This window comes from Mauremys reevesii, linkage group 6 (genome assembly GCF_016161935.1).
Source record: "Mauremys reevesii isolate NIE-2019 linkage group 6, ASM1616193v1, whole genome shotgun sequence".
Classification (NCBI taxonomy): domain Eukaryota; kingdom Metazoa; phylum Chordata; order Testudines; family Geoemydidae; genus Mauremys; species Mauremys reevesii.
The window spans coordinates 89,891,543-89,912,796 of record NC_052628.1 but is presented as its reverse complement, the minus strand read 5'-3'; the positions used below and the strand labels follow the sequence as shown (position 1 = coordinate 89,912,796).

The 21,254-nt window shown below is 41.9% G+C and overlaps 1 protein-coding gene across 10 annotated transcripts in view; it reads left to right on the top strand.

The window, feature by feature from the left end:
• Window positions 1-21,254, top strand: part of DOCK8 (dedicator of cytokinesis 8) — a 135,924-nt gene that overhangs the window by 83,849 nt on the left and 30,821 nt on the right. For all 10 annotated transcript variants that reach the window (XM_039544064.1, XM_039544062.1, XM_039544057.1 and 7 more), the window contains 13 exons: window positions 631-726; window positions 969-1,203; window positions 2,046-2,210; window positions 3,796-3,971; window positions 5,558-5,653; window positions 7,026-7,121; window positions 8,918-9,067; window positions 11,587-11,700; window positions 13,039-13,194; window positions 15,375-15,514; window positions 16,729-16,898; window positions 18,896-19,044; window positions 20,543-20,725. In XM_039544064.1, coding sequence (XP_039399998.1) covers window positions 631-726; window positions 969-1,203; window positions 2,046-2,210; window positions 3,796-3,971; window positions 5,558-5,653; window positions 7,026-7,121; window positions 8,918-9,067; window positions 11,587-11,700; window positions 13,039-13,194; window positions 15,375-15,514; window positions 16,729-16,898; window positions 18,896-19,044; window positions 20,543-20,725 — 1,926 coding nt within the window. The remainder of the gene's footprint in view (window positions 1-630; window positions 727-968; window positions 1,204-2,045; window positions 2,211-3,795; window positions 3,972-5,557; window positions 5,654-7,025; window positions 7,122-8,917; window positions 9,068-11,586; window positions 11,701-13,038; window positions 13,195-15,374; window positions 15,515-16,728; window positions 16,899-18,895; window positions 19,045-20,542; window positions 20,726-21,254) is intronic.

Sequence of the window (21,254 nt, the reverse complement as noted above, 5' to 3'; positions counted from 1 at the left end):
TTGATTGGAGGAACCCTTCCCTATGCTTAAACAAATCAACCGACCAATCAACCAACAAAAAGATTTTAAAGAAAACCCCTAAACCAAGTGGCTGTGTAGTCATGCACTTGCTTGTGGGTGCCAAAATAATCACTTGCTTGCTGGTACAGGCCCTACAGACCTCCAACAAGCTCCATCCTTGGGGTTTGGGTCATATGACCCTTAATACTCTCCTGCTACTTAGTGGCTCAGAACATCCAACTATCCCACAGTGTATGGGAATGTCACTGCCTAGAGTTTTCAGAAAAAGTGTTGCCAAGGGTGGAGAAGCAGGGATCAGGCTCCCCCAAGAAGACAGTGAGGTGGAGGACAGAGCCCTCTAAGAAAATATTGCTAATGTAAAGGGGACCAGACAGATTCAATCTGCATCACTGACCCCAGTCTCTCTGGCAGAGCAAACCAGAAACCCACTCAGAATAGTGTAGAGTGAAAAGATGTGGAATAAAAAGGCGATACCTGAAGTACGTCTAATTTGTAACTAAAAAACACCCTTAAAAGCTATGTGCACTCTGTGTAAACGGTATTTGCTATTTGGCTACTTACAGGAAAAAGTGCTAAGCTGATCATCTTGTTGTTTTATTTTCAACACAGAAAGTTCCATCACAGTCACCTCCAATTAAATGGGTCGAAGGGCACAAGGGGGTGTTTAACGTAGAAGTGCAGGCTGTTTCATCTATTCACACTCAGGTAAAGAATCTACAGCCAATCTTTTACATGCAACATAAGCTTCATTTGAAACAGACTGCTTGGGGCTTGGATGGCTAAGGGGACACAAAGCTCTTCACCTCTTGGTTGCCTGTTCAAATTTTGGTGAATTTTTAATTCTTAGCCAACCATCTCTATTGCTCTGTGATTGCCTGTGGTTGCAGCAGTACAGAATATGCATAACTGTCCAGCGCCACATGCCAAATATTTGATTGTATTCACAGGACAACCACCTGGAGAAATTCTTCACTCTGTGTCATTCTCTGGAAAGCCAAGTCACCTTTCCAATTCGAGTGATGGAACAGAAGATCACAGAGGCTGCCCTGGAACACGAGTTGAAACTCAGCATTATTTGCCTGAATTCCTCCCGCCTTGAGCCCCTGGTCTTGTTTTTACACTTGGTGCTGGAGAAACTTTTCCAGCTGGCTGTGCAGCCCATGGTTATAGCTGGTCAGACAGGTACTTATTGAAGCATGGCCATTGACTAACAGAATAGCAGTAGGGTTGGAAAGGGTCCACAAGCAAACCGGGTAGGTGGATGAGAGACATTTTGCTAAATTGGCTGGCTTTAATTTGATATTAGCTGATTTAGCTTCTAGGGGGTATTTATGGGGATTTGAGATAGGAGAGTGTTCAACTTCCTGCAGTTTATTCGGGCAACCAGCATGTGCTCTGGACCCAGGTACAGTATCTGCTGACTGACATTTATATCAGTAACCGGATATCCAAAGTTATAATCTATGCCAACACAAATTTTGGAAGGGAAATTAAACCTTGTGCTTCAGGGCTTAAGATGATGTCTGACTATTAGAGATCAGATTAGGAAAAGATCTATGTTGGGGGAGCAGATTAGTCCACATTTGCCAACCGCAGGGTTCTTACACCTTTATGTGAAGCAATTGGTGCTGGTCACTGCCAGAGAGAGGATACTGCTTGGATGGATGTTGGGCAGGGTTTCTCAAATAGGGGTCGCTGCTTGTGTAGGGAAAACCCCTGGTGGGCTGGGCCGGTGTGTTGGCAGTGGGAGCCGCAATTGGCCGGACCTGCGGATGGGGCAGGTAAACACACCGGCCCGGCCCACATGGGGCTTTCCCTACACAAGCAGCGACCCCTGTTTGAGAAACCCTGATGTTGGGTCTGATCCAGTCTAGCAATTCTGATGTTTCTATGTTTAGCTTTGAATTTGTTAAAGTCTAGATTAAATAGTGAATGGATTAGATGTTATCTGCTCAAAGAATGCCCGGTCTTAACTGAGTTATGCCCTTTAATGCTGAGATTAATTCTTTCCCTTTGGTTCACAGCCAATTTCTCCCAGTTTGCCTTTGAATCTGTGGTCGCAATAGTGAACAGTCTTCACAACAGTAAAGACCTGAGCAAGGACCAGCATGGGAGAAACTGTCTCTTGGCATCATACGTCTACTATGTGTTTCGCCTTCCAGAGCCTCAAAGAGATATTGCCAGACTAGGTATTCTTCTTGCCTTCTCCATAAAGTAATTCCCTTCTCCCTGACCTGCCCCAATCCCTCAGATTGTAGGTAGCAGGGGTGTGCATGACTCCTAACATTTGGAGTCATTTGTATTCAGAAGGAGCAGGATTTAAAAGGTACTTTAATGTATAGTCCATGCAAGAAATAGGAGAGAGGGCAACAGTGCAGTGGGTGCTATAGGGCAAGATGGTGCCTTTAGGAGCAGCCTTGAGCAAGATGCACCACCTCAGAAGTAGCCTCAGGTGGCATTGTGCCCTGCTCATAGACTCATAGACTTTAAGGTCAGAAGGGACCATTATGATCGTCTAGTCTGATCTCCTGCACAATGCAGGCCACAGAATCTCACCCACCCACTCCCACAACAAACCCCTAACCTATGTCTGAGACATTGAAGTCCTCAAATCTTGATTTAAAGATTTCAAGGTGCGAATCCTCCAGCAGGTGACCAGTGCCCCACACTGCAGAGGAAAGCAAAAAAAACCCCAGGGCCTCTGCCAATCTGCCCTGGAGGAAAATTCCTTCCCGACCCCAAATATGGCGATCAGCTAAACCCTGAGCGAGGTCATCTAGTCCAACCTCCTGCTCAAAGCAGGACCTAATCTCCAACTAAATCATCCCAGCCAGGGCTTTGTCAAGCCTGACCTTAAAAAACAATAAGGAAGGAGATTCTACCACCTCCTTAGGTAACCTATTCCAGTGCTTCACCACCCTCCTAGTGAAAAAGGGTTTTTTCCTAATATCCAACCTAAACCTCCCCCACTGATCTATACCAGTGACTCCCTTCTGATCTATACCAGCAGGAAATTACTTCCCTTCTCCCGCCCTCTGTGCTGGTTCAGCTATTCTGGAAAGAGAGTAGGGAGATGCGGCCAGGCTCACCCATTCCCCACCTACCTGCTCCAGGGAGGGAGTAAGCAGATGAATAACTCTTCGTTTTCCTACATGCCTGGACCCAAAGAGACGGGGGTGAGGAGTGATAGGGAGGGGTGTTTATTCCCCTGCTCAGGTGTGTAGTCTGAGCTCTTCTTGAATATTTGGCTGACATTGGGATGTGGTAAATCTCAGGGCTTATCCACATCTGGAAATTTACTGAAAACAGCTATTCTGGACTAATCATTCCTGATTAGGTATTCTGACACATTTCTGAGTGTAGACAAGCCCTCAGTGTCTATCACCTACATCAAGGGTGGAGACAGAGTTTTGAACCCAGATGTGTGTACATCTGTCTAATGTGCAGCAAGGGACTAATGGGTTGTCTCTGAAGTGGAGGGAGAAAGGAAGGAAAGAGAAGCTGGAGCTGCTGCTCTGATCTTCCTCTGGTGCTCTGTGTCTTGGTGCTGTGCTGGACAGCTCACCACCCTTCCCCTAACTCTGCATCCCCTGGCTCCGGGCCTAGTTAGGTTATCAAAGGTGAGGCTGGTGGAGAGGCTTTCAGAATCTACATGCTGTTCTTGCTGTGTTTGCTTTAGGAGCACAGAGTAAAACTGGCTTTCATGGGATCATAATGTTATGTTAATATGATATCCAGTCCTGATTAAAAAAAAACACGTGTTCCTGTGACCAGGTGCAGCAGGAAGTGCCAATTTGCCAGAGTCTCGTTATTACACATTTGGGCGCACCACAGCTGTGTCTGTTGGGTCCAGACTTCTCCAGAGCCGGGTAATGAGCTGCAGCAATCCAGATATTCATGGTACACAGACTGCTACTGATGAGGAAGTCAAAAATATCATGTCATCGAAGGTAAGGGAGGAAAAGAAAGCTTGGTAGCTAGAGATGGGGTCTCACCCAAAACCCAGATGAAGGACCCAGATCCAGATTTTGTGGGTGGACTCATCTCTACTCATATACGCTTCATATGCCACCAAGAAATCTTGCTGTTCACCTGGGAGCTAAAACAGCAAGCTAAAGCTCTGGTGCCAAATCTTTAAGTCCTTTCTCAGTGTCCCAGAGAAGTCAACAGTAGTTTGACATCAGTAAGGTCTTCAGAATTTTGTCTCTGGATGGATGGATTTTTGTCTCCACTGCAGGATGTGCATATTTTCAGAGCTCTAATAATTCTTTTTTTGTGTTCTGAAAGATCTATACATAACAATACCGAGGGTGTTTATGAGGGACTTGATCCAGCTCTTGTTCAAGTCAATGGAAAGAGACTGCTGTTGACCTCACTGGAGGTTGGATCAGGCGCTCATGAGGGTTAAACACATCTTACAAAGAAGAATTGCTCTTCTAATGCCGAGAGGGAAAATACTCCATTTCTTCACAGCCATTTTTTTAAATCACAGTGCCTGTTTAGTGCTGAATGTGTGCACTTCAAATGAGAGACTAGGTGGGATGTCCATCCTCAGCACAGTGCTTTTACATCAGCTAGTATGGGCACCAAAAGCATCTGCTTTGGTGATGAATTCTTCTTTTGTGAGTCCTTAATTTATCCATGGAATTAAAGTGAAACATAAACTGATGTTCTTCTTTTCCTTGTTCAGAATTACATAGATTGTTGATGTTAATTATGTGTAGCATAGTGCTTTTGCAGTGGTTTGTTTTCAAACTTCATTATGACACTTTCTAAATCTGTTCTCCATCCAATGTGCATGTGCATCTCCAGTTAAAGCGAATGAGACTTATGTGTCTAGCTTGAGGGAAATAAAACAAAATAAAAGTCATATTTGCAGGTTATGAATATTTGATTTGTTTATATGGATATATTTATTCATCCATATCAGTTTTTAATAGTGTAGACTTGTATTTAATTGTTTATGAATTTTACTCCTATTTCCTGTGTCCTAAAACATAACTCAGCTCTAGAGTTTTTTAATTTACCCAAATTAAAACAAAGTTAACATGCAGGTTATTAAAGCTGCATCACATTAATAACAACATTGCAGGTTATTAAAGCGTGCATCACAGCAATTTACAATGCTTGGGTGAGTACTGCCATTTCACCAGCTTTTAAATGGACATTGTTTTTAATGAAAGAAACTCCCAGCTGTCATTTTATTTGGTGGTTCTAAATATGAAATTTCTTTCAAGAACAGCTCTTGTTGAGTGGATGAATTAAGAGAGCTTTAAAGTCTAAATGCACTACTTGAGTAGGCCACGTGGTGGAGGTATTTACATTACTTTTCTTTGAATTCCAAATCCTGGCACTGTTTCTCTTCTCCCCCCCTCCTTCCCCCATTACTGGGTATGTGTGTGAGAGAGGATGGTAGGGGAGATTTGTATTTATTTATTTATTTATTTATTTGTTTATTTATTTTTTACAACTAGCAGCTGACTCTCCTTTGTTAATTAATTAAAATCCCCCCCTGGCTTTTGGCCCTTTTCTCCAGGTTGCAGATCGCGGCTCCAGTCGAATGTCTTTCTATATTGAAGCCACCAACGACACATCAAATGCGTCTGTAAGCCCAAGACCATCCAATAAAAAGGTAGAGTGTTACACAATGCGAGAGCAATCTGAAGCCTGGCTGAGAGCTGTTAAACAGCTGCTAAAACAAACCTTGCAGTAAGGGAAAGAGGGAAAGAATTAATTTATCAGTTTTGGCAAATAAGCTTTGTGCCATAAAAGTGATGTTTATACCAGGGAGGTTGACCAGTAGATACATTAATATATCTTCATTTTTGTATCAACCCCCTCAATCTCAGGCTCTTTAGATTCTGTTTCCCAAGTAGTTCTGGCAAGTAACCAAATGCCTCACAGATCAATGTATATGACTGGAGACTCTTTACTTTGACTTGTAATGATCATAAATGGATCCGTGTTTCCCAAGGTAAAGGAAGGGGAGTGAAGGACTAGCTGTGGTCTGAATTCACCAAACTGGCTTTTCCCCTGCTCATAGTCTTTGAAACCAACCCAATCTGTCTCTCTGACCCAAAGTACATGTTCCAGGGTAGCAGTTATTAGGAACATAGGAACTCCCATACCAGATCAGACAAGTGATCCTTCTAGTCCAGTCTGCTGTCTCTCACAGCGACCAGCAACAGCTGTTTTAGAAGAAAGTGCAAGATACCCTGCAGTAGGTAGTTAAGGAATAACTTGCCCAAAGGGGAAGTTTCTTCCTGACCTCTGTTAGAGTTTGAGTTATGTCCTGAAGCATGAAGGTTTATATCCATTCCTAATTATTGAGGGATTAATTATCCTGTCTAATGTAACTGGAGATGTTCCCATTATCCATATAAATATCCGGTATTTCTACTTGTATACTTTTTGTATAGAGAATGGACCATGATGCACAGTTTAAATCTGGATCTGAACTTCCTAAAAGTTTGGGGTGCTTGGATCTGGGTTTTCAGTTCAGAGTCATCTTTACACAGTATTGTTTTCAAGTAGGATCCAGTGCAAAGATCTTGCTTTAAGGATTCCTTCATTCCCACCCTTTAGCATTCACCATCTTCCCCCCAAACTCAGAAACACTAATGCATTACATAGACGTGCTCAGAATCAGCATAGGCTGAAATTCACTCCCTAAACACATTGCCCAAAGCCCATGAGTTATGGGCTTGAGTAATGGCTGCTTCCCATCTGTGCCTTCATTTGGTGATTCCTCAGCACTGGATGTGGCTACAATGACCCCTCACCCCACCTGTCCCCATCAATCTCTCCAGCATATTTGGAGTGCAGAGGCCTCCGTGCCCAGCAGCTCCTTCCACATCACCCCCCTCACACAAAAGGCCATTGTAGTATGGAGGGCCTTGCACACACGGAGTGAATTTCACCCACATAGTATTGGATTGAGGGGTCAATGTTGGAGGATGAGTTGAGTTTAAATCATTTCTCACCATGCTGTGTTTGTTGCCTAGCATTTCCATGAAGAGCTAGCACTGCAGATGGTGGTCAGCACTGGCATGGTGAGAGAAACCGTCTTCAAGTATGCCTGGTTCTTCTTTGAGCTTCTGGTAAGATTTTGTTCACAGCATTATATAACAATTGAGAAAATAAATGCCATTTGTGCCCAAAGCCACAGATGCAGGATTGTTGCTGTCTTAACCACCTATACCCCCTAGTGCATCACAACCCACAGTTTAGGAACATGCCCATACTCTGTGTGTCCGTGTCCGTGTCCGTCCATCTGTCTAGCTAATCTTCCCCATAAGAGTGGGCCTGAGGCACACAGTGCGGACTGTCCTCCAGATCTGAACTTCCCCAAAGTTTGGAGGTATCGGGCTAGGGGGGTTGGTTAAGATCCAACTCTCCATGGAGCCCTGATGACTCCAACACATAAACAGAAAAATCAGCCTTGCGGGAATTCTCTGAAATTAGTTATCCTAACTGTAGCCAGCAGGATCTGCCCAGGGTTGAGGATTCAAAGAACCCTGCTTATGTTGTGCACTCATTGGTCCACAGCTGGCAAAGCGCTGCAAGACAACAGTCAAGCTAGTGTCTTTCCTTCATTTCAGATGTATACCAGCTGCCATTTTCTCCACTCTGCTAATAGCATGGGCCACTGCCCGCAGTGCCTGAACTCCACACGCTGAGATTTTCCTGTGCAGGCCTGAGGTGACTGACGTCACTGAAAAATGGTCTGACTTATTGGTGAACGCTGGCAGCAAATAAACCGTCCAAAAGCCAGCCAAGAAGTAGGAACTCATTCAAAGAGTGATACCCCAGGCCTGTCATCATGAGGGGTCAGAGCAGCAAGAACCCTTCGTGAGCACAAGGACCCACATCCTGCATTCTCTCCGATCTCAAACTCCTGACGAATGATCTTCTCTTTCTTTCTTATTATTGAAGCTATGACTTAACTGTGAGCTTTGGATGTGTGAGAGAATGCAGGATGGAGACTAGAAAGTGAGTGGGTCAGTAATGGAAAGGTTTTTCGAAAACTGATTTGACCTTTCGCTGCTGGCTTCTCACACCCCGTCTATGTGGTGGCTGAATGTAACGCTTTCCTTCTAAGTACCAATGTTCTGTTAGAATGTCAGCACCTACATGAGAACATGGTGGTCCAGCGGAGGTGATGTGCTTTGCCACATATATTTGGTAAAATAGGCATTTATAGTCCAGAACGTGAGCAGAGACAGGGTCTGGAGTCTGTTGTACTTTAAGAAATAAAAAATAAATAGGTGGCATGTAGGGAGAAATTGAATCTTTTCTAAGTGTATGTAGCACCTCAAGAGTGGAGAGTGTGTCTGATGCCTGGAACGGTCTCCTTGTCCTGGTATGCTAAATGACCATCTGCTCTTCTTTCAAATCCCTCCTTGAAACATCTTTCTTCTATTAAGCTTTTCAGAGGTAATCCACCATAAAAAAGCATTTAATAAATAACACACATTTTTTATCTTGAAACTTAGTATAGGTAACAGCTGTATTGTCAGTCTGTTCTAGATCCTAAACCTTTTGGTTCAGGGACTGTGCATTCCTCTGTATATTATGTACAGCACCAAGCACAATGATGAAGGATGAAATTCTAATGTTTGCATATAATAAGTGCAGCAGAAATATCAGGAATGCAAAACTCTCTGTTCTGTCCTGCCAACTTGCATCAACCCTGACCTACAGGGGCAACTTCTAGGAGTGAGACAATAGTTCAGCCTCCATTCTCACTCAGTCCTTGGGCCCTCAGCTGACACTGACAACAAGTATGCTAGTTGTGAGGGTAGTTTTGTGCAGGTGGAATTGACGCTTGTGGGAAATCAGGCCCAAGTGCCACTGTTGAAGCAATCGTTTGATAGTAATGGGTTTTGTTTTGCAGATAAAGAGCATGGCTCAGTATGTTCATAACATGGACAAGCAGGATACTCCACGAAGAAGTCGCTTTTCAGATCGTTTCAAAGATGACATCACCACTATCGTCAACGTGGTCACCTCAGAGATCGCAGCACTTTTAGTTAAAGCACAGAAGGTAAATGTGGGATACAAAGAAATAAATGTAACATTTCCTAGCACTCTTTTTGTGGTTATTTCCCACAAGACCTACTGAGCCAAATTCAACCCTGGTGTAACTTCACTGACATCACTGAAGTTACGCCAAAGATGAATTTGACCCAGTATTTTTATTTTATCTCACTTGTGTCAATCATTTTGTGGTAGATTCTAACATCCTTATTCATGTTGCATAGCACCTTATTCCATGAGTGGGTCCATTGATTACCCTGGGAATATTCAAGAATGAAGGTACCACTCAGCCTGGGGAAGGTTTACAGAATCTGGTTCCAAATGATCTCATCACCAGCTTCAAATGCTGTTAATATGAAATTCACAGATGAAAAACAAAATCCTTACCTCACTGTAACTCTCTCCTCTAATATTTGGTTATAAAAATGGAAGAATTTAAAAACCTAACTTACTTTTCACCACTTATGCCATTTGTTTACATTATGAATTTCAGTCCTCTTGGACAATGGAAATGGATTAGTCAGTTTCATTCTCTGGTTTTCATGCACTAGCAAAATGCTACAGGAATGTTTAAATAAAAAACTGGGTCACTGTGATCTTTAAAAGCATTTCATGAAAATACTTCTGTTCACTTAAGTAAAACACTTTTTAACAAAATTTTCAATTATGCCCTCAGTGCATTCAACCATGGCCTGTTAATGGCTTTTTTACAGAGAAGACACAAATAGCCTTATATAGGCAGTACAGTTAATTAGATCACATTCTGATAGGGTGAGGACAGAGGGTCTAATCGTGAAAGTTCTCCATGTGTGAAAATGCCACTGAAGTGCCTAGAGGGTTTAGAGAACTGGACATATACATTAATTATACTCAGAAGCCATAGATGGCACTTGTATGATTCTTACAGACAATGCAAAAGCAGCCTACTTGTCTTAACACAATATTGAGTATGTTTTTAACAGCTTGTTGCTTAAGTCCTGCAGTGATGAAGCGTGTCCCCCTGGCTTGCTTTGCCCAGGCTAGCAAACTGCTTGCACCATGATAGTAAGAGAATATTTAACAGCAGGAGATCACAGAAAATAGCTTTATATATCTGAACAGAAAAGACAAAAACATAAAAAAGTGACTCTCTGAATACTGTAAAGCCACTCTCTCTAACATGAGACCCTGAAGGCTATACAATTCCCTCAGTCTCACTTCCTGAAACTGCTCTATCAGTCATGAATAAGCAACCTCTGTGGGACTTGAACACAAGCTAATTAAAACACACCCACATATGTACACACCAGCAACAGTCACACACACAATCAGACAGTTCTTTGCACTGAACTACACATAGAACTAAGATTTTACATTCAAATTAGTAAATTTCAAATAACTCGGGCCTTATTTTCAGAGTTGCTGAGCATACAGAGCTCCCAGTGACTTTAGTGGGAGCTGTGGGTCCCTGAAAATCAAACCATTAGTAAATATTCAGAACTGAGCTGCTAAATCATAAAACCTAGAGATTTATCTTGCTGCAATTTTTTTTAAGAGTCTCAGATTTACGGTTTCTAAATAAAATATTTGTAAAAAGCGACTAACACAGCGACCCCTCTGATATTTAAATAAAATATTTGATGTTCAGTAAATAGAGTTAAAGAAACATTTTGTCATATGTGTGTTAAGTATTTTAGTTTTCTGTAAATAGTAAGCATTGAAATATTTTTTAAGAAAATGAAAGTAGAAATGATTGCAGCTGTAGGAAATGCAGACAGGACTTCAATTCCATTTCAGTGTTGTCATTTGCAAGGTTTGCATAACTAAAACTATTTTGCCTTACTGTGATATCCATCTCTGTGAATAACAGCAGAAATAACTGTATAGGAGCAACTCTGTAGATTTTCATAATATCATATACATTAGAGCAGGAGAAAGACAGGTCTAGCCATGCCCTCATAAGCAGAAAGGCTATTTCAGGGGTGGCCAACCTGTGGCTCCGGAGCCACATGTAGCTCTTCAGAAGTTAATATGTGGCTCCTTTTATAGGCACCGACTCTAAGGCTGGAGCTGCAGGCGCCGACTTTCCAATGTGCCGGAGGTGCTCACTGCTCAATCCCTGGCTCTGCCACAGGCCCTGCCCCCACTCTACCCCTTCCCACCCCCTCCCACGAGCCTGCACTGCCCTCCCCACCCAGCCTCCTGCACGCCACGAAACACTCATCAGGAGGTGCGGGGAAGGAGGGGGAGGCGCTGATCGGCGGGACTGCTGGTGGGTGGAAGGTGCTGGGGAGTAGGGGTGTGGGGGAGCTATTTGGGGGCTGCTGACGTATTACTGTGGCTCTTTGACAATGTACATTGGTAAATTCTGGCTCCTTCTCAGTCTCAGCTTGGCCACCCCTGGGCTATTCCCTACAGTGTATTTTCCTATATTGTGTCAAATCTATTTTTAAATTATTCCAGCAATGGAGCTTCCACAACTTCACTTGAGTGAATGAGTCTGGTGATTTTATATATTATAAACCACAAATTCTTTATTTTTTAAAGGAAACTGAACAAGCAGAAAAGATCAACATTAGCCTGGCATTTTTCCTATACGATCTGCTTTCTCTAATGGACCGGGGGTTCGTGTTTAACCTCATCAGACATTACTGTAATCAGGTATGCATTGTTCAGGACAGTATCTGAATGAAGTTTGGTAATATGTTCAGTTCTGCTTCTGACTCGTTTTTCCATCAAGAGGCTGGCATTAGTAATAGTGCCCAAAAGGCAGGATACATTCCCTGCTTAGTGGAGCCTGGGAATAGGCAGTGAATGCTGTCTGCAACATGTGGATCCCAGTGGATCTGCAGAAAGTGGGAGCCCCTCCCTGCTATTTCCTGACTCCCGTACCCCATTAGCAGTAGCCACTTAGTGGACATACTGTTTTCAGGCTCCCTGCCATTCCCGTGATCTGTATCTCTGCCAGTGGGACTCAGTGCACAAAGTGGAATGCTGCTATGAGCAGTATTAACTTTTTCATAATTTACCAGTGGAAAAGTCCCTGTATTTGGAGGCTCGCTTGCTGTATAGAACAGATACCCCCTTCTTCTAGGCATACACCCCAACCTTATGAAGTCACAACTGTACAGTGTTTGAACAGAGGAGCTTGGAGGAGTAAGTGGGAGAAAATGTTTGTGCTGACCCAGCTCCTCCTCTGACATACACTGGCTACATTTCTGCAGATTTTTCATGCCTCTGCTTCCCTCTGGACCATGCCACATGGTCTTAGATTTTAAAAAATCCATCTCGAGCTCTAACCTCTTGTGTTCTTTGTGAATGGCTCTGCTTCAAAATCCTCCTGGAAGAACACAGTATAAAAATGCATGATGTCTCCATTATTTTCATACAAGTTATTTGGTGCTTCTTTATTTTTTTCTAAGCATTTTGATCTTGTGATCCATATAGCCTTTCATGTTTACTAAAAAAAGGCCAAATTCTGCCACTGAACACATGCACAACTTCCATTGACGTTCACAACTGTTTTGCTACAGTTTCTGCTGTGGCATTGCACTGGTGAAGGGATCTGACAGTACTCTTGGAGCAGTATGGTGCACCATGTAGGAGCAGATTCCTTTGTTTAGTTTGCCACAGGCACAACAGAGTTTTTAAAAGTTAATATTAGTATGCACAAAGGTGTGTGTGTTGGGGGAGAATCCTTCAAAATTACGTTCGAGACAAGCTTGCTAAGGCAATTGCATTTTTTCTGGAAGGAAAGAATAACTGATCCTCTCTTGGGAGGTCAGCCAAGTACAAAACCACCCCCACTAAACAGAGAATGCCTAATGTCTGGAATCTTGTTAAACACAAGAATCCAGTGAGCTTTTTACTGTCTGTTATTCTGCTCAGTTACTTTTATTAAATTGGCTGATTCTGTTTTAGGAAGAGGATATTTCTCTATGTGTACATCTAAATTACCTGTGCTTGTCACATGATATTTTTGTTTGTTTTTTTTTCTAGCTGTCAAACAAGCTTAATACCCTCCCCACCCTAATTTCCATGAGGCTGGAGTTCCTAAGGATTCTCTGCAGCCATGAACATTACCTCAATCTGAATCTCTTCTTCATGACTGCAGTGTCTGCGCCAGCGTCCCCCTCTCCTTCTCTGTCATCACAGGTAGGCATCACTCAGTCCGTATCACATGTCTGACTTTCTGATGTGAAGTAGGTATGTGGAGAACTGATGGTCTTTCCACTGCTGCTGTATTCAGCTACTTGGGTCAGGATTCATCAGTCTATAATCATCAAGAGTTATGAGCTCCCTTTTGTAGAAAAGGGGCAGAAAGGACTAATATCAGCAAGATGTTACTGTGAAGGTGGATTGCACAAGTTCATACATATCATGCCATGCAAACGTGGGGGAAATTTTCAGTAGGCGCAGCTAGAAACACCTATTGAAAAAAGCTATGCACACCCAATGTATAGCAACAACTGTTCTTGTGAAGATGCAGCACACGGTACTATCAGATATATGGCAACATCTGTTTGCGAGGGTGATAGCATATGGAAATATGCGGCAGACTTTGCATTCTGAGCTTTTGCACACGCTCTCACTGCTCATCTTAAGTGTACAGACAAGTCAATATTCATTAAGGCAACAGGTTTTTTTAAGGTCCTTTCTGATCATTAAAATAAATCTTGAGGCTCTAAGAGTCAGGATTTCCCAGAGTTGTTGCTTGAGGCTCATTCTTGACACCGAACAGTTGGAAATGAGATTCCCCTACTAAAAATACCAAGGAACTCTGCATAGCTATCAAAACCAGTTACTGCAAAGCAGAGCCGGGAAGCTACCACTTAGACTCGATCTTTTCCTTAGGCAATATCATCAACTCTTTCCTCCCTTAGGAGTCACCCACAAAGTACAACCTTGAGCCACTGGGCTTTTTGCTGCTTTTGCATGATTTGCTACAGGAGCTGGCCACTAATTTAGTAACTCTGCTCTGTCTACAGGATAGTTGCTAACTTGAGTGAGATTTTTCAATAAGAAATGTTGCCTTGGGGATAAATCTTGTGGAATTTTTGTTGAGAGCTCATATATGAAATTCATTTAACCGGATTCTCCATGCCTCTGTATTACTGCAAACAAACAGCTATGCCAGCATCTATATGGCAGCTGAGATAGGACCACTCTGTAGAGGTTTCATCCAAATTCAAGTCTGCACTGTCCCAAAGTTTAGGGGCGGGGGTGTTCAGAGGCGGGGTTTTGATTCAGCCCATTATGGAGCTAGGGGTCCGCCATAAAGTTGGGATCTGGTTTTTACATGTTTGTTTTCCGGGAATATTCAAGCAAATTAGTTTATTGGCAGAAATATTTTCAAGTGAATATTGAAGAATATTAATGAAAAGCAAATTCTGAACTTGTAAACCTAAGTATTTGCACTGGAAACAGATTCTAAGAGTTATGCTCACCCAGTTGGGAAGAGAAATGTACCAAGTGACCTATGGTTCAGATCCATGGTTACAGTTGTGGAGCTGATAGCACAAACTCAGCAGCAACTCTACTGATCCTGGTGTGGCTCTGCATCAGCCCCAACCATATGTTACAGCAGATTGAAGGCTGCTCTAAATTACACTTGCTGCCAGCAACCCCAGACAGAGACTCCTAGGATAGAGGAAAAGCATGTTCATACTTCCTTCTTGCTGGCCACATTTCTGTACCAGCCATGGAAAAAGGGGGTGCATGTGGCCAAGAAGTCACTATGCAGGCTCTGCACTGGGATGATCTTCCCACGGTTGGCTATGCCAGCTTTAGGGCTGATTTGTGCCAGCAGAATGGCACAGACTCTTCAGAGCAATCTGAACACAGGGTTGATTCTGGCTTTGTGTCCTATTCAAACTAACAAACACAGCTTGTTTGCATATCAAACACTCGCATCGAGCTGCTCATGTATAATTAACACAGAGGGTTAATCATAGAAAGTATTCACTGAATAATTCCTCAAATCAGATTTGAGAAAATTGTAAGCAGACAACTGCAAACAGTAAAAGAGGCTAAATTCATTGAACAAATTCCTCTGTTATAATCACACACTCTGCTCTAGCTTTAAATCGTTCAGCATAGCTCTCTATATTCATGGGAAAATTTTGCTTCAGAGAGATTTTGCTCAATTTGATTGAAAAGCTTGACATTTTTATTATACATTCCAATATTTCCCTCAGATGATTACCTTGTTCCCATGTTGCATTCAGTCGTTTACAGTAGAACAGGCTGTTAGCTGTATTCTCAGTGAGTAGCACTATTATAGTATACTAGTATACTTTTGATCATCCGCTAAAACACCTAGTATACTTTTGCAGAATTCAAGCTCCTGCTCCAGTTTCCAGGATCAGAAAATTGCCAGCATGTTTGACCTTTCGGCAGATTATCGTCAGCAGCACTTTTTGGCTGGACTGCTTTTCACTGAATTGGCAGCTGCACTGGACACGGAGGCCGAAGGGTAGGTTTCTCAGTTTTTAAGAGGATTTTCTCTGATGGCCCGGTGATCAGTACTCAGTACAGTCATGCGAGAGATGTGGGTTTGATTTTTAGGTCCAGACTCTTGCTTTCCATTATGAAGATGCTACAAAGGCAGTACGGTCAGCATGGCAAGAGAGAACACCACTTATTGCTCCCTCTGCCTTTGGAGTAGAATTGATAGCGTTTCACTGGTCTTGTGTACCTGGAGAATGTTGGTATGTAACTTTCCACGTGCATGCTTGTAACAAACCACATGTTAACCTCCATGTGTATGCTTGTAACAAACATCCACTGCAGAATTGCTTCCATGGAGCCCAGGCAACCACCCCACCATTTGGAATAGACTTATTTTGAGCAAGGTGAACTATCAAGTTCTCTGTCTAGAAGGGCAGCTATGGTGATATAAAACCATAGGAAAAATAGGGGCTAATGTATGGTACAAGAAACATATGGGGCAACTTCTTGAAGAGGAAAAAAAAAGTTATGTTGGAAAGGATAATCTCTCTTAAAGATGACAGCTCTTTATGCAGAGTGTGATGAACACTAGACCTCCAACATCTTGGAACGAGCCAGTTATGTCCAGCTCTTACTGCTTCAATCAAATAAACATAGTACTTTCACCCTGTGGGTAGTTACTTAGGGGTCACTTTGTAATAAGGCAATAGTACGATTGCTTTGTAGGCAAAATGTTCTCCTCCCGGTGAATGCATGTGTATTATTTATATGCGATAGCGCTAAATAAATATGGAACAAAATGTCATTGGGAATTTCACATCACATCAGTGTGAATTTCACTTGCTCTTAGCAAGGTGAAGGCCTTGAAAACACTGCTGCCGCCTTCCATCAGGCTGAAGGATTTGGTTAGACAATTGCCGTACTTGGCCATTGCAAGGGTGTGACATGTTTCTTTAAATCCGTCCGTCCCCACCCCCCCGTTGAAATTGCCTGGGACAGTTTTCCCTATTGGATTACTAGTTACCAGTGATCATTGCTTTGCAGGTGTGAAGTCTGTTGTCTGGATCAGGATTTATGTAGGGAATGCAGGCTGAGATGTTACTCTCTGGTTCTAGCATAAGCGATTATCCACAGAATATTTATTAACTTCCTCCGCCTCAGTCATCTCTCGTAGCCTCTTTGATCCATATAACCTGCACGTGTCTCAGTAACAAAGCTAGCCCTTGTTTGTGCTGACAGAATCAGTAAAGTGCAGAGGAAAGCGATCAGTGCTGTGCACAGCCTGCTGAGTTCCCATGACCTAGACCAGCGCTGCTTAAAACCAGAGGTGAAGGTCAAAATTGCTGCCCTTTACCTCCCTTTGGTTGGGATCATTTTGGATGCACTGCCACAGCTGTATGACTTTACAGGTAAGACCTTCTTTTCTTCCCTTCTTTGACCTCTCAAAGTGACTTCATTAAGTGAGCTGACAAATGTAAAAGAGATTGCCTTAACTACTCTTAACTCCAAACGTGCTTGCGAGTGCAAACGTTTCTTTAATTAAAAGTAAGTTGGATTTTCAAGTACAGAAAAATGTTTATTCAAATACTATGATTTAGAAACTGTACAGAAATAATTAGGTGAGCAAATGATAGAGCAGTGCTTTATTTATGCCTAATGCTATATCACTGTATAATTAATAATTATTCTGATAGATGGCTAACATATAAACATGGTCCTTGCTGTGGAAGGTTTACAGTCTAATATTAAGATATAAATGGGTGTAACAGACAATGGCAAGAAGAATAAGGGTAACAATGTTATGTTGTTACATTATTTAGCTAGTGCGCACCTAGATGCATTGGATTCTGTTCGATTATTTTGCTTGCTCATTTTTATGTTATTTGTTTAATTAGGAAGTATTAACAGGTTTACAAACTGGCTTGCTCATTTTATGTTCTCATTTTTCTATTATTTAATAGTACTGTTATTATTGTATTGTAGTTAAAAGGAGCATTTGCAGGCAAATGTAACCAGCAGGCTCAAGAGTCTAGAATAGATTTTTTATCCAAAATCATGAAACTACAAATACTGTTCTAAATCTTTAATCCTTTTAAGAAACGATTCTCTACGCTGTCTAATTCTGTCATATTTGACTTCAATGAGTTCTTATGAATTTGTCCCAGGCAGCAGTTTGCCATTTTTTTTTAGAGAAACCAGCTATTTATGTTCTATTGAAAGGACAATGCTGTGCTACTTGCAGAGCTACCATTTGTTTTCATGAAAAATTCAAGGCAGCAAAGAAAAATGTATAGCTGTTTTGAGAAATACAATTTTTCACCAGTTATGAAAACTTTTTGTACATGTCTGGAATAGAACAATAACATTTGGAACTTCTGTTACCACCTGCCACCCAAGAGTGTTGAAACACTTGACACACACTGGTTAAACCTTACCATACTCTGTTTATCTAGGTTTTATCCCTATTTTGTAGATGAGAAGACTGAGGGATAGCAAGGATAAGGCCTAAACATTCAAATGTGTCCACTAGTTTGGGGTGACTCTGTTTTGGGGTATCTAAATCGAGATGCCATGGGCTTAGTTTTCAGAGGTACTGAGCACATTGAAATCAGTTGGACTTGCTTAGCACCTCTAAAAACCTGGCCTTTGGTATCTTGAGTTGAGCACTCAGTCTTAAAAGACCTTGTAAAAATTAGTTTAAATAACTTATTTGCTCAAGGTAACTCAGAAAGTCTGTGTCAAAACTGGGAATAGAAGTGAGGAGTCTTGAATCCTAAACCTGTCTTTTAACCAGTAGGCGACGTCTCCTCTGTCAGCAGTTGCCAGATTTGTACTGTATTGTATGTGTGAGAAAGGCAGTTGACAGGCAAGGATGGCAAATGTGGGTAGCCCAATGTGCAGCAAAGCATGGGATGGACTAAGGTCTAAGATATTGTATGTGTATTTCTGTGAGAATCCGCCACCCAAGCACAGCTTTGGTGATAATGCTTAGTAATGTAATGTCATTGAACCTGGCATTGGTGATTTAATCCAAGCAGTGCAAAGCACTGGTTTGACACTACAGTTCAGAGCCATCTGAGATCCTTTAGTGGCTTTGCCTCTGAAGCATAAATCAACTTTACCAGACAGCAGGAGTGGGTTAGAACAGATCCTTCTATCCTTGTGTTTATTTGTATAACCTGGCAGTCTGCTGGTGGTTGCAAACTGTCCAGCTAATCCTATACCTCTTTCACCCCCACCCCCCGCTTCCCCTTTCCCCTTCAACATAACAAGCAGTGGCTCTCATGGAAATGCCAGTTGTTTCATTAGCCAACAGGCATACAAGACTGTGGAACTTGATAATATTGAGACACCATGATAATGTTGGATTATTCTGTGCAGAGTCAATGGGGCATTTCAAATCTAGTTTCAGAAGCCCGCAGTGGGAAAGGTCGTACAGGGAGTCCAGATGAAGACCAAGAATCTTCTAACCCAATCAATCAGTCTGTTGCCTGGGCCATTGCGGGGAATCAGTTCAACCTCCTAAGGACTTCAGGTGCACCTCTGTCTTCACTGGTATGTCTGCATTGCTTTGCAGCCTTTCTTTCTGGCAGTATTATTTTATTATCCTCTCTCTGAGGTTATCCGAAACCTTCAGAGTACTAGAGAGACAGGTTCCCTGCTTTCAGTTCCAGTGCCTGGTCTGGAACAGCTGGGAGCAGCCACTACAGGGAAAGACCAGCTTTTCCCCCATTTCTATGGGCTGGAGGGAGAACAATCAGCAGCCCTCTGGAAACGGAACATGTGTAGTCTGGTCAGCACTTAGGAGCTGTGAGAGGTTTGAGCATTCTTAGTGAGGATGGAATCTTTGGAGATTTTAGCTCTAGCAAGTTTCTGCTGTGCATGTTCAAAGTGCAGTTTTTCAAAGGCTTATAAAAATTGGCCAAATTTGGGTGGATTTTGACAGGGATGGCAAAAAGTCATACGCTGCAGCCCTGCCAAATTTCAAGTCCCTGCTCCAAACCATGGGGGAATAGAGCATTTCAAAGGAAAGGTTGCCAGAATTTTTTCAGATGGGTAAAACAATTTATTTTCCCCAGGCCTCATTCTTGGAATTGGCTGAGCCATTTTGGCTAGAAAATAATAACAACAATAAATAAATAATAAAAAGCCTGAATCAGACACCCATCAGCCCAAATGGTTAAAGTTTGCCAAAGTTATAAGCAACTGAAAACAGGCCTTATAATGGAAAATGTCAGACAATTAGCCCTACCTATGATAAAGCTTTCTGTTACATTCTTCATGCATTTGCACAGGTTTACCTTTTGTTGCTGTTTACTGTTGGTCTCACTTTTGTAAGCCAGCATAAGCAAAAAATGGTTTCTATTTGCATTCAAATGTTCCTAAATCCTTTTAGTATCAAAATAGCAACCTTTTATACATCCATATAGGGCAATATTTTCAAAAATAATCATTCAAGTAACTGCCACAAAAGGGTCATTACACCTATAAATTGGTAAATGTGTGCCTAGTATGCACTTAGGTATTTAAAATGTATTCTGTGTGCTCAGTTACCCTGACTGCAATCATTCCTTTATGGAATGGAAATATTTTTTGGGCACAACTTGCGGTAATTGCTTTTAAAATGTGGCCTATACTTTATGGCCCAGATTTCCAAAATTTCATGGGTGTATCTGTGTGCACTAATGACCACTGAGATGTGTGTATCTGTGTAAACATGTAACACTACAAAAACAGTAGGAAACACAACAGGAAAGTCCTTAACATTTAGAGAATTCTATCTCTACACTACATGCTAACAAATCTGATGTACAGATAACTACCAACCAGAGCCCCTTTCTCTCTCTCTCTCTTTTTTTTACACACATGCACTTCCTGTCTACACAACCTCAGCTGTATATTATAAATACTGAATATGGAATAGATGAAGCACTCTCAGTATGAACTATGGTTTTGATACAAAACTCCACCAATATTTAAATAATATTATTGAACCAGTGTGACTTCTCTCTTTTTTTCTCCTCTATGGAACATGCTTTTTATCTGTTTCTAGCCCTACAAACAGTACAACACATTAAGTCCTGATACTACTCGCAACCTTTTGATCTGTTTCCTCTGGATCATGAAAAATGCTGAACAGAGTCTTATTCGGAAATGGATTGCAGACCTTCCATCCATGCAGCTGAACAGAATTTTAGATCTTCTTTTCATTTGCGTTTCATGCTTTGAGTACAAGGTAAATGGAACTTTTCACTGATGCTTTGTCACAATGTTTTAGCAAACTCTAGGGAAATCCTTCCCCGGCAACCCATAATTCTGTGATTGGAAGAGGTTAAATTGGCTCTCTTGTCATTTGATCTTCATCATTGTTAGGGATGAGCAAACCGATTCAGATAAAATAATTGACCCAAGCTTTTGAACAAAGCTCAGGTTAAACTTTTTATGAGATCCTATAATGTTGTTTTAAATTATTTATTGATTTCCTTTTTGTGTGGCTCTGAGCTTCTTACTTCTGCATAGAAGCAGGAGAGCCAACAGTTGTGCAAATGGATCTGTTTTACCAACATTGCTCTGCAGAGATAGTCGGATAAGGAGTCAGGCTTTTGAATATATATATATAGAGAGAGAGAGTAAACCTCCAGTCTTTGAAGTTTCACCACCATACATTTTTACATATTTCTAGTCCAATTCCTTTCCTCTTTCCCTCCGGAATATAAGTAGCCTGTGGGAAGGTGAGTTGGGGTAGCTTCTTTCCACGCACTCTT